This window comes from Bombina bombina, chromosome 8 (assembly GCF_027579735.1).
Source record: "Bombina bombina isolate aBomBom1 chromosome 8, aBomBom1.pri, whole genome shotgun sequence".
Taxonomy (NCBI): Eukaryota; Metazoa; Chordata; class Amphibia; order Anura; family Bombinatoridae; genus Bombina; species Bombina bombina.
In genome coordinates, this window is record NC_069506.1 from 192,116,411 (window position 1) to 192,130,646 (window position 14,236).

Consider the following 14,236-nt stretch of genomic DNA (forward strand, 5'->3'; position numbering starts at 1 on the left):
CTCCCTGGAGTCTAAATCTAGTTCTTTCAGTTCTTCAAGGGGTTCCGTTTGAACCCTTACATTCCGTAGATATTAAGTTATTATCTTGGAAAGTTTTGTTTTTGGTTGCAATTTCTTCTGCTAGAAGAGTTTCAGAGTTATCTGCTCTGCAGTGTTCTCCGCCCTATCTGGTGTTCCATGCAGATAAGGTGGTTTTGCGTACTAAGCCTGGTTTTCTTCCGAAAGTTGTTTCCAACAAAAATATTAACCAGGAGACAGTTGTACCTTCTTTGTGTCCGAATCCAGTTTCAAAGAAGGAACGTTTGTTACACAATTTGGACGTAGTCCGTGCTCTAAAATTCTATTTAGAGGCTACTAAAGATTTCAGACAAACATCTTCCTTGTTTGTTGTTTATTCTGGTAAAAGGAGAGGTCAAAAAGCGACTTCTACCTCTCTTTCCTTTTGGCTTAATAGCATTATCCGATTGGCTTATGAGACTGCCGGACGGCAGCCTCCTGAAAGAATCACAGCTCACTCCACTAGGGCTGTGGCTTCCACATGGGCCTTCAAGAACGAGGCTTCTGTTGACCAGATATGTAAGGCAGCGACTTGGTCTTCACTGCACACTTTTGCCAAATTTTACAAATTTGATACTTTTGCTTCTTCGGAGGCTATTTTTGGGAGAAAGGTTTTGCAAGCCGTGGTGCCTTCCATTTAGGTGACCTGATTTGCTCCCTCCCTTCATCCGTGTCCTAAAGCTTTGGTATTGGTTCCCACAAGTAAGGATGACGCCGTGGACCGGACACACCAATGTTGGAGAAAACAGAATTTATGCTTACCTGATAAATTACTTTCTCCAACGGTGTGTCCGGTCCACGGCCTGCCCTGGTTTTTTAATCAGGTCTGATGAATTATTTTCTCTAACTACAGTCACCACGGTATCATATGGTTTCTCCTATATATATTTCCTCCTGTCCGTCGGTCGAATGACTGGGGTGGGCGGAGCCTAGGAGGGATCATGTGACCAGCTTTGCTGGGACTCTTTGCCATTTCCTGTTGGGGAAGAGAATATCCCACAAGTAAGGATGACGCCGTGGACCGGACACACCGTTGGAGAAAGTAATTTATCAGGTAAGCATAAATTCTGTTTTTGTCGACTAAAATGAGCATAAAACTATAGACATTCTGATGACTAAAATACGACTAAAACTATAATGGCATTGTAGTCAAAAGACTATGACTAAAACTAAATCCAAATTTGCTGTCAAAATTAAAGCTTTATGGAAGGTGTTAAAATCAATTCATATCTAATTACTGCTCTTTTGTAAAAAAAAAAAGAAGCAAGGTTATCTTCTTGTTTATTTACAACACTTGGTTTTATTCAATTTTAAGATAAAGACATATTATATACCACAACAGTTAAATCTGTTAAATATGCAGTGCATGTACAAACCTTAATGCCATAAATAAAAACAGGTTAATAAACCTTTACTCCAGGAGTATATAATGAGTTTGGAAGTTCTAGAGCAATGTTAAATTTCGAATCTGTGAACAATCGATTCTTCCTATAGAACTAATCATAACCCACGAGTATGGGTTAAGTTATGCTGTGCCTGTGCTAGCTGCAGAAACTTTTTGTTGTGTTGAGTTACTTGATACTTGTTTTAATTATTAACAGAGAACTGTAAAAGTTTTTATATTGGGTAATATGTGTAATGGCATTACAGCCAGTACAGTTTAGTTTATTTTTTTATATTTTAAAGTTGCACTTCTGTTTGTTGATGAAACTTGGTTTTATTTAATTTTAAGTTTAATAAAGACTTTATATATCACAACGGCTAAATCTGTGTCTGTATTGCATGTTTAAACCTTAATAACATAAATCATAACAGGCGTTATGTTTACTCCTGGAGTATGTAATCAGTTTGCAAATTATAGAGAAATGCTTAAATAATGCATTACACTTTAACTAAACCCCTTAGATTTTAGTAGACTAAAATCTACTGGAGATTTAGTCGACTAAAACTTATCAGATGACTAAAATACGACTAAAACTAAAATGGCATTTAGTCAAAGGACTAAAACTAAGACTAAATCGAAGTTTGCTGTCAAAATTAACAATCGCACACCAAGGTAGGCCCGGGTGCAGCAGTGCACTACTGGGAGGTAGCAGCTGTATGTATTGGGTACTTGTAAAGAGCGGCTAATCACCCGTAAGGGTCTCAAGGTGCTGCTCATTTTATCGACCTCGGAAGGATGAAAGGCTGAGTAGACCTTGCTGGGGATCGAACCTGCAACCCTTGGGTTGCTACAGAGCTCAGCCATAGTGCCTTAGCATGCTGAGCTATCTGTCCGGCATATATGTGCAGCTGATTGGTGGCTGCACATATATGCCCCTTGTCATTGGCTAATCTGATGTGCTCAGCTAGCTCCCAGTAGTGAATTGCTGCTCCTTCAACAGAGAATACCAAGAGAATGAAGCATAGTTGATAATAGAAGTCAATTGGAAAGTTGTTAAAAATTGTACTCTCTGCCTGAATCTGAAAGAAACATGTTGGGTTTCATGTCTCTTTAGGCACTTGGCACTTTCTTTGATATGTTTTACCTTGTTGTAACTGCAACCATTTTCAGTTGTAATTCTGCAGAGGATTCTCTTGCACGTTCCTTTGACTTTTGTTTGAAATATCCAGTCTATAACTTTCTCTGACTGATCTCATGTCATTGTTTTGGCAATGTGATTTAGATCATTGTTTTGCTGCATGTGGAGTCTAACCCACTGCTTAGTAAGTCTGGGTGCAATGTCTTTCAGTGCAAAATCAGAAACATCTCTATTGCTGCTATCCTTGTTGCTTTTATTAATAGGATCCATGGCAGAGATACATATTAAATTGCATAGTATAAAGAGTATTAAAACAAGTCGTTTTTATTTTTACATTTTAGAAAATTAGCACATTTTAAAAGCAAAACACCCATTTTAAACTGCATATAGATCCAAGGGCCAGCTGTTCAATTAGTTTCAGGGAGTGGCCACTGTAACTAATTTAGATTGGCTGCTTTTAATGAGAAAAGTTGTGTTCTGCATCAGTACAACAGGACTCGTCATGTGCCATATTTTCTCTGTTAAAATCTCAATGTAAAAATATTTCTTATTTTTAGGGACAGTGCAGTGTGAAAATGTATATCAGTATTAGGGTTGCCAGATGACCGTATTCAACTGGACAGTCCAGCATTTTTGCTGCAGTAAAATATACGCAAAAATACTGGACACATAAATGTCCAGTATTTTTTAAAGTCCCCTGCCTCTATGTGACACAAATATGGTCCTAAAAGAAGTTACACTGTGCATGCACTACTATATATGTTGCTGGCAGCCAACAAGGTTAAAAATAACACTGTTTCTCCTGTTAAGTGTGGTCAGTCCACGGGTCATCATTACTTCTGGGATATTAACTCCTCCCCAACAGGAAGTGCAAGAGGATCACCCAGCAGAGCTGCTATATAGCTCCTCCCCTCTACGTCACACCCAGTCATTCTCTTGCACCCAACTAATAGATAGGATGGGTGAGAGGACTGTGGTGATTATACTTAGTTTTATACCTTCAATCAAAAGTTTGTTATTTTAAAACAGCACCGGAGTGTGTTGTTCCTTCTCTGGTAGAATTTGAAGAAAAATCTACCTGAGTTTTTTGTATGATTTTAGCCGGCGTAGTTAAGATCATATTGCTGTTCTCGGCCATCTGAGGAGTGAGGTAAACTTCAGATCAGGGGACAGCGGGCAGGTTAACCTGCAAAGAGGTATGTAGCAGCATATTATTTTCTGAGAATGGAATTGACTGAGAAAATTCTGCCATACCGATATAATGTAAGCTCAGCCTTAAATGCAGTAGTAGCAACTGGTATCAGGCTGTCATGTATGTATATTTACACTTCAGTATTCTGGGGAATGGCACTTCACTGGGATAATACTGTATGCATAAGACTTTAGCCTAACTTGCAGTGACTAGCAACAGGCTTTCTAATGACATTCATTTATTTGATGTTAAACGTTTTTGCTGGCATGTTAAATCGTTTAATTATCTGAGGTACTGGGTGAAAAATTGTTTTGGGCACTGTTTTTTTCCACTTGGCAGTCGTTTAATTTAAGACAGTTTACTGATCTCCCTCACTGTTGTGTGTGAGGGGGAGGGGCCTATTTTGGCGCTTTTGCTACGCATCAGAAAATTCAGTCACAAGTCTGTTTTCTTCCCTGCATGATCCGGTTCGTCTCTACAGAGCTCAGGGGTCTTCAAAAGTTAGTTTGAGGGAGGTAATCACTCACAGCATAGCTGTGAGATTGTGATTGTCTGTGATAAAAAACGTTTATATTCTGTACATTTTTTCTGCTATTCAGGGTTAGTTATCCATTGCTAATGGGGGCAATCCTTTGCTAAAATTGTGTTTTTACTGGAAAGAATTTGATGTTATAGTTTCTCCAGTTTATTATTCTCAACTGTCATAACTTTTTTTCTGTGCTTCTTAAAGGCACAGTACGTTTTTCATATTATTTGTAAATTGCTTTGAAAAGTATTTCCAAGTTGCTAGTTTAATTGCTAGTGTGTTAAACATGTCTGACTCAGAGGAATATCTCTGTGCTATATGTGCTAAAGCCAAAGTGGAGCCCAATAGAAATTTATGTACTAATTGCATTGATGCTACTTTAAATAAAAGTCAATCTGTACAAATTGAACATCATTCACCAAACAACGAGGGGAGAGTTATGCCGACTAACTCGCCTCACGTGTCAGTACCTGCATCTCCCGCTCGGGAGGTGCGTGATATTGTAGCGCCGAGTACATCAGGGCGGCCATTACAAATCACATTACAGGATATGGCTAATGTTATGACTGAAGTTTTGGCTAAATTACCAGAACTTAGAGGTAAGCGTGATCACTCTGGGGTGAGAACAGAGTGCGCTGTTGATAATAGGGCCATGTCTGATACTGCGTCACAGTATGCTGAACATGAGGACGGAGAGCTTCAATCTGCAGGTGACGGTTCTGATCCCAAGAGAATGGATTCAGACATTTCTAATTTTAAGTTTAAACTCGAAAACCTCCGTGTACTGTTAGGGGAGGTATTAGCAGCTCTGAATGATTGTAACACCGTTGCAATCCCAGAGAAATTATGTAGGCTGGATAGATACTATGCGGTACCGGCGAGTACTGACGTATTTCCTATACCTAAGAGGCTTACAGAGATAATTACTAAGGAGTGGGATAGGCCCGGTGTACCCTTTTCCCCCCCTCCTGTGTTTAGAAAAATGTTTCCAATAGACGCCACCACACGGGACTTATGGCAGACGGTCCCTAAGGTGGAGGGAGCGGTTTCTACTCTGGCTAAGCGTACCACTATCCCGGTGGAGGATAGCTGTGCCTTTTCAGATCCAAAGGATAAAAAATTAGAGGGTTACCTTAAGAAAATGTTTGTTCAACAAGGTTTTATATTGCAACCCCTTGCATGTATTGCGTCTGTCTCGGCCGCGGCCGCTTTTTGGTCCGAGTCCCTGGAAGAGACTCTTGACTCAATAACTATAGATGAGATTTCAAACAAGCTTAAAACACTTAAGCTAGTTAATTCATTTGTTTCAGATGCCGTAGTACATTTAACAAAACTTACGGCTAAGAATTCCGGATTCGCCATTCAGGCACGCAGAGCACTGTGGCTAAAATCCTGGTCAGCTGACGTTACTTCTAAATCTAAATTACTTAACATACCTTTCAAAGGGCAGACCTTATTCGGGCCCGGTTTGAAAGAAATTATCGCTGACATTACAGGAGGTAAAGGCCATGCCCTGCCTCAAGACAGAGCCAAACCTAAGGCTAGACAGTCTAATTTTCGTTCCTTTCGTAATTTCAAGGCAGGAGCAGCATCAACTTCCTCTGCACCAAAACAGGAAGGAGCTGCTGCTCGCTACAGACAAGGCTGGAGACCCAACCAGTCCTGGAACAAGGGCAAGCAGGCCAGAAAACCTGCTGCTGCCCCTAAGACAGCATGAAGTGAGGGCCCCCGATCCGGGAACGGATCTAGTGGGGGGCAGACTTTCTCTCTTCGCCCAGGCTTGGGCAAGAGATGTCCAGGATCCCTGGGCGTTAGAGATCATATCTCAGGGATATCTTCTGGACTTCAAATCCTCTCCCCCAAAAGGGAGATTTCATCTGTCAAGGTTGTCAACAAACCAAATAAAGAAAGAGGCGTTTCTACGCTGTGTACAAGATCTTTTTCTAATGGGAGTGATCCATCCGGTTCCGCGGTCGGAACACGGACAGGGGTTTTACTCAAATCTGTTTGTGGTTCCCAAGAAAGAGGGAACCTTCAGACCAATCTTGGATTTAAAGATCCTAAACAAATTCCTAAGAGTTCCATCGTTCAAAATGGAAACTATTCGGACAATCCTACCCATGATCCAAAAGGGTCAGTACATGACCACAGTGGATTTAAAGGATGCTTACCTTCACATACCGATTCACAAAGATCATTACCGGTATCTAAGGTTTGCCTTCCTAGACAGGCATTACCAGTTTGTAGCTCTTCCATTCGGATTGGCTATGGCTCCAAGAATCTTCACAAAGGTTCTGGGTGCTCTTCTGGCGGTACTAAGACCGCGAGGAATTTCGGTAGCTCCGTACCTAGACGACATTCTGATACAAGCTTCAAGCTTTCAAACTGCCAAGTCTCATACAGAGTTAGTACTGGCATTTCTAAGGTCGCATGGATGGAAGGTGAACGAAAAGAAGAGTTCTCTCTTTCCACTCACAAGAGTTCCCTTCTTGAAGACTCTTATAGATTCTGTAGAAATGAAGATTTACCTGACAGAAGACAGGTTAACAAAGCTTCAAAATGCATGCCGTGTCCTTCATTCCATTCAACACCCGTCAGTAGCTCGATGCATGGAGGTGATCGGCTTAATGGTAGCGGCAATGGACATAGTACCCTTTGCACGCCTACATCTCAGACCGCTGCAATTGTGCATGCTAAGTCAGTGGAATGGGGATTACTCAGATTTGTCCCCTACTCTGAATCTGGATCAAGAGACCAGAAATTCTCTTCTGTGGTGGCTTTCTCGGCCACATCTGTCCAGGGGGATGCCATTCAGCAGGCCGGATTGGACAATTGTAACAACAGACGCCAGCCTACTAGGTTGGGGCGCTGTCTGGAATTCTCTGAAGGCTCAGGGATCATGGACTCGGGAGGAGAGTCTCCTGCCTATAAACATTCTGGAATTGAGAGCAGTTCTCAATGCTCTTCTGGCTTGGCCCCAGTTAACAACTCGGGGGTTCATCAGGTTTCAGTCGGACAACATCACGACTGTAGCTTACATCAACCATCAAGGAGGGACAAGAAGCTCCCTAGCGATGATGGAAGTATCAAAGATAATTCGCTGGGCAGAGTTTCACTCTTGCCACCTGTCAGCAATCCACTTCCCGGGAGTGGAGAACTGGGAGGCGGATTTCCTAAGTCGTCAGACTTTTCATCCGGGGGAGTGGGAACTTCATCCTGAGGTCTTTGCCCAAATACTTCGACGTTGGGGCAAACCAGAGATAGATCTCATGGCGTCTCGACAGAACGCCAAGCTTCCTTGTTACGGGTCCAGATCCAGGGATCCGGGAGCGGTCCTGATAGATGCTTTGACAGCACCTTGGACCTTCGGGATGGCTTATGTGTTTCCACCCTTCCCGATGCTTCCTCGGTTGATTGCCAGAATCAAACAGGAGAGAGCATCGGTGATTCTAATAGCGCCTGCGTGGCCACGCAGGACCTGGTATGCAGATCTAGTGGACATGTCATCCTGTCCACCTTGGTCTCTGCCTCTGAGACAGGACCTTCTAATTCAGGGTCCTTTCAAACATCAAAACCTACTTTCTCTGAAGCTGACTGCATGGAAATTGAACGCTTGATTTTATCAAAGCGTGGATTTTCTGAGTCAGTAATTGATACCTTAATACAGGCTAGGAAGCCTGTTACCAGAAAGATTTACCATAAAATATGGCGTAAATACTTATATTGGTGCGAATCCAAAAGTTACTCATGGAGTAAGGTTAGGATTCCTAGGATATTGTCTTTTCTACAAGAAGGTTTAGAAAAGGCTTTATCCGCTAGTTCCTTAAAGGGACAGATTTCAGCTCTGTCCATTCTTTTACACAAACGTCTGTCAGAGGTTCCGGACGTTCAAGCTTTTTGTCAGGCTTTGGCCAGGATCAAGCCTGTGTTTAAAACTGTTGCTCCACCATGGAGTTTGAACTTAGTTCTTAATGTTTTACAGGGTGTTCCGTTTGAACCCCTTCATTCCATTGATATCAAGCTGTTATCTTGGAAAGTTCTGTTTTTAATGGCTATTTCCTCGGCTCGAAGAGTCTCTGAGTTATCTGCCTTACATTGTGATTCTCCTTATCTGATTTTTCATTCAGACAAGGTAGTTTTGCGTACTAAACCTGGGTTCTTACCTAAGGTGGTCACTAACAGGAATATCAATCAAGAGATTGTTGTTCCATCTTTGTGTCCTAATCCTTCTTCGAAGAAGGAACGTCTTCTACACAATCTAGATGTAGTCCGTGCCCTGAAATTTTATCTACAGGCAACTAAGGATTTTCGACAAACGTCTTCCCTGTTTGTCGTTTATTCTGGTCAGAGGAGAGGTCAAAAAGCTTCGGCTACCTCTCTCTCTTTTTGGCTTCGTAGCATAATACGTTTAGCTTATGAGACTGCTGGACAGCAGCCTCCTGAAAGAATTACAGCTCATTCTACTAGAGCTGTGGCTTCCACTTGGGCCTTTAAGAATGAGGCTTCTGTTGAACAGATTTGCAAGGCTGCAACTTGGTCTTCTCTTCATACTTTTTCCAAATTTTACAAATTTGACACTTTTGCTTCTTCGGAGGCTGTTTTTGGGAGAAAGGTTCTTCAGGCAGTGGTTCCTTCCGTATAAAGAGCCTGCCTGTCCCTCCCGTCATCCGTGTACTTTAGCTTTGGTATTGGTATCCCAGAATTAATGATGACCCGTGGACTGACCACACTTAACAGGAGAAAACAAAATTTATGCTTACCTGATAAATTCCTTTCTCCTGTAGTGTGGTCAGTCCACGGCCCGCCCTGTTTTTATGGCAGGTCTAAATTTTTAAATTATACTCCAGTCACCACTGCACCCTTTGGCTTCTCCTTTCTCGTTGGTTCTCGGTCGAATGACTGGGTGTGACATAGAGGGGAGGAGCTATATAGCAGCTCTGCTGGGTGATCCTCTTGCACTTCCTGTTGGGGAGGAGGTTAATATCCCAGAAGTAATGATGACCCGTGGACTGACCACACTACAGGAGAAAGGAATTTATCAGGTAAGCATAAATTTTGTTTTTGTGTGTTACTGGCAGTGTTGGGGGTGTTAAATAACCGCTCTGTGTGCACTCCTTGCAGTCAAATCACTACCATGTAAGTGTGTTACTGCCTGTCAAATAAGAAAATGCAATGATGTCTGTTACTGGCAGTCAAGGAGATACAATGGCTGTTCAGTTGTGAAAATATGGATGGTGAGGTCACGATTGCAGCTTTTGTGAAGGCTATTGTGTGCCTCAGCCTGTGTCCAGTCATCCATAGGTTGTCCAGTAGTTATGTGGGGGGCAGTGGCACCCCTACTCAGTATCAGTTTATACTCCACTTAAGTACCTAGACAGTGAGCACTGTAACTGTACAGTTCATTATACCATGAAACAGCACTGCAAAGTAACACAGCTAAATCTAGAACATAAGCAGGTGCTCTCACTGAAACAGCTGCTCAGCTAAACTCTCCATTCAAATCCTATTACTCTTAGGGCAAAGCATCTGACTGAGTGTAAAAGCACATTATGTACAGTATTTAGGACTCAACTCTCAAACTTTTTTTTTTTTTGCATTATATTCTTGCCTTCACATCCAGAACCTTATATAGTAAGATAAACTGCTCTCAAGCTAAAATTTGCCAACTAAAATTATTTGAGGGACCTCAGTGTACTGACGAGACATCTCAGATTATCTCGCAATACCAGAGAATAGGGCCCCTAGAGTTAATGGTATAACTAGTAGAGTAAATGTAAACCCACTAGAAAGGTACAGTTCAGCATAAACAGTTTGTAATGGCCAAATTGACATTTTGTTTCATTTTTATTTTAATCTGAAAATGTGTCGCATAAACAGTTAAAATAGCGATTTTTATTTTGTCATTTTAATGATTAAAACCTATGTATGTGAGTGCCACTCGTCTTTCTTCCTCACGATCATTTTATCCACCTCTAGGTTCCCCCGTTTCTTATCTGAGCTACTTTGTCAACCACACTGGAGATTTCCATTTACCTTTCATTGCTTGTTACATCTAAGTGCTGGTGCACAGAATGTAGCGCTTGTTTTATAAAAATAATCTTCTTCTGCTCCAGCTGCTGACTTTGGTCAAACACCGTTTCCATCTCTTCCATATACTTTGGGTTATATTTGTTCAATTCCTGCAAGGACTTTTCATATCTTTGTCTTATCTGCATATAGCAACACAAAATAATACAGACATAGACTGTTATTTGCAATAAGTAACCATTTATATTGTTTTCACAGCACTTTGTGCATTAATATACTAATCTTTGAGCATCTAAATAAAATATATTATTTGCTTTTTTTTCTTGCTTTTCAACAAACCTTTCGTTCATCATAGATTTTTTTCACTTTATTTTGGTTCAAGAAAATCAGAATAAGTAATTTGTTAAAGATTTCCAAATTGTGTTATGTTATAGAATATGTAAAGCTTTGCAAGAATAGACAACTAGGGGCTATAACTGGAATGCCACATACAACCAGGCTTTGTAGTTACTGCACCTCTATTTGCACTGATTCACACTGCAGCACTGCACCTATTTTTGCACTGATTCACACTGCAGCACCGCACCTCTTTTTGCACTGATTCACACTGCAGCACCGCACCTCTTTTTGCACTGATTCACACTGCAGCACCACACCTCTTTTTGCACTGATTCACACTGCAGCACCACACCTCTTTTTTCACTGATTTACACTGCAGAACCGCACCTCTTTTTTCACTGATTTACACTGCAGCACCAGACCTCTTTTTGCACTGATTTACACTGCAGCACCACACCTCTTTTTTCACTGATTTACACTGCAGCACCGCACCTCTTTTTTCACTGATTTACACTGCAGCACTGCACCTCTTTTTTTTTTTACTGATATACACTGCAGCACCGCACCTCTTTTTTTTTTTTTTACCGATTTACACTGCAGCACCGCACCTCTTTTTTCACTGATTTACCCTGCAGCACCAGACCTCTTTTTTCCCTGATTTACACTGCAGCACCGCACCTCTATTTGCACGGGTTCCCACCATAGGACGACACCTCTTTTTGCACTGACTTACACTGCAGCACCGCACCTCACCTCTGTTTGCACTGACTTACTCTGCAGCACCACACCTCTATTTGCATGGGTTCCCACCACAGGACGACACTTCTTTTTGCACTGATTTACACTGCAGCACCGCACCTCTGTTTGCACGGGTTCCCACCACAGGACGACACCTCTTTTTGTACTGATTCACACTGCAGGATCGCACCTCTGTTTGCACTGATTTACACTGCAGCACCGCACCACTGTTTGCACTGATTTACACTGCAGCACCGCACCTCTGTTTGCACTGATTTACACTGCAGCACCGCACCTCTGTTTGCACTGATTTACACTGCAGCACCGCACCTCTGTTTGCACGGGTTCCCACCACAGGACGACACCTCTTTTTGTACTGATTCACACTGCAGCACCGCACCTCTTTTTGCACTGATTTACACTGCTGCACCGCACCTCTATTTGCACTGATTTACACTGCTGCACCGCACCTCTATTTGCACTGATTCACACTCCCGGACCGCACCTCTGTTTGCACTGATTTACACTGCAGCACCGCACCTCTGTTTGCACTGATTTACACTGCAGCACCGCACCTCTGTTTGCACTGATTTACACTGCAGCACCGCACCTCTGTTTGCACGGGTTCCCACCACAGGACGACACCTCTTTTTGTACTGATTCACACTGCAGCACCGCACCTCTTTTTGCACTGATTTACACTGCTGCACCGCACCTCTATTTGCACTGATTTACACTGCTGCACCGCACCTCTATTTGCACTGATTCACACTGCAGGACCGCACCTCTTTTTGTACTGATTCACACTGCAGGATCGCACCTCTATTTGCACTGATTCACACTGCAGGACCGCACCTCTATTTGCACTGATTCACACTGCTGCACCGCACCTCTATTTGCACTGATTCACACTGCAGGATCGCACCTCTATTTGCACTGATTCACACTGCAGGATCGCACCTCTATTTGCACTGATTCACACTGCTGCACCGCACCTCTATTTGCACTGATTCACACTGCAGGACCGCACCTCTATTTGCACTGATTTACACTGCTGCACCGCACCTCTATTTGCACTGATTCACACTCCCGGACCGCACCTCTGTTTGCACTGATTTACACTGCAGCACCGCACCTCTATTTGCACTGATTCACACTGATTTCCTTGTATTAGGTCACAATGCAACATTTAATTTTCCAGATGTACACAGCAATATCTCACCTTTTCCTTTTCTTGCTTGCATTTCTCATTATCCTCTATTAGTTTCTTCTGCTTCTCTTGTGACAACTCTGGATTAATTTTCCCGTTGTTCTCTCTGACTGTAGCCAAGTGCTCTTTCTTGCATGCCTTGTGATAAGATAGCTTTGACTTTTCAAGCTGAACACAGTAAGCTTTTTGTTAATAAAGGAAGAATAAATAATATTCATAAAGAAACACATTGCATGTGTATTTGTGTGTGTATATATATATATATATATATATATATATATATGACAACATGAAACAGTCTGTATAAAAAGTGTTGCTTGTAACAAGTAGTTATAAACCTGCACTGTGCACATAACATTTTTTCATTAACTATGTGTTTAACCCCCACAAAGGGGTTAAATACATAGCTAACGTCTTTGTAGAGAGATGCAAAATATTGCAGCTGATCAAGTCATAAACAATGAGCCAATTAGAAACAATATTCACATGAATCTGCCAATCACAGGCGGTGTTCTGCTCAAGATCTGCAAGGTGTTCCTGCTACATAGTGGGATGTTTGCTCTGTGTTTAACCCTTTGCAGGGGTAAAGCATATATTTAACAAGGGACACTTGACATTTTTTTTTATTAGACAGGCTTATATGAAACCTTTATTTAGATTCATTAACTGAATAATTACATTTTATATTAATTACCAATTAAATCAGTTTGAAAACAACCTGTGTTTAACAAAATACTGTTTATAAGGAGTTAATGGTTTATAAGCTGTGAAATCAGGGCCGTCTTTAATATTGACTGGACCCTGGGCAAACATTTTCTTGTCCCCCCCCCCCCCCCCCATGCAATTTCGCTCTCCACCCCAACATCCCAAAAAAACAACTAAATTAATTTATTTTATATATTTAAAAAAAAAAATTAGCACAGCAGTGAAACTGGACCTAAGCAGTTCTAATAAGTAAATAGATTTATAAATTCTACCACTGTGGATTAATTTAATATGCTTTTGAATGTGATTCTAGTATCTTAGGGCCACAGCAGAAAGAGCAGGGCTAAGGGGACCAGCAGACTGGATGCTGTCTGCCCAAGGCTGCATGGATACAGTGTGAGATGAGTCACACAGCCTCAAGACTGAATAAAGCAGTGTATGCAGCTGCTCAAATCCTCACGTGCCTGCCACTCCAGCTTTCTGGTGCCTATAGTCAGCCCTACCCAGAAACAATCCCCACCACCAGAGCAGTTACCTGGTAACCGTGGTAACCCCAGCAGGACCTTTTCTGATGCAGTGAGATTGGCTGGATGCCGAGTTATGGCATAGCATTAAGTGCTGCACAGTGCTTGGCATGTCACATGACACTGGCACGGTCTGGCACAGTTTCTCACAAATAAATATAAGCAGAGATCTTTTGACTGTGACAGTATTAGGACAGACTGTGTCCGCCCCCCCCCATGTCACATGACATCTGCAGTCTGGCATAAACCAAAAAAATATATATTTTTTTAGCACTCTTGGGCCTCTCAACAAAGACGGGGCCCTGGGCAGCTGCCCTTTTTTGCCCTGTGTTAAAGACGGCTCTGGCTGTGATTAATTAAATGAGTTTTTAGCTTCAGAAGCTTCCCATACGTACA

At 42.0% G+C, this 14,236-nt stretch overlaps 1 protein-coding gene across 2 annotated transcripts in view; it reads right to left on the reverse strand.

Annotated features, from left to right (window-relative positions):
• The window catches only part of LOC128638690 (protein kinase C and casein kinase substrate in neurons protein 1), a 161,579-nt gene that overhangs the window by 20,058 nt on the left and 127,285 nt on the right, over positions 1–14,236 (reverse strand). For both annotated transcript variants that reach the window (XM_053690811.1, XM_053690812.1), the window contains exons 5-6: positions 12,624–12,779; positions 10,331–10,506 (exon numbers count right to left, since the gene is read on the reverse strand). In XM_053690811.1, coding sequence (XP_053546786.1) covers positions 10,331–10,506; positions 12,624–12,779 — 332 coding nt within the window. The remainder of the gene's footprint in view (positions 1–10,330; positions 10,507–12,623; positions 12,780–14,236) is intronic.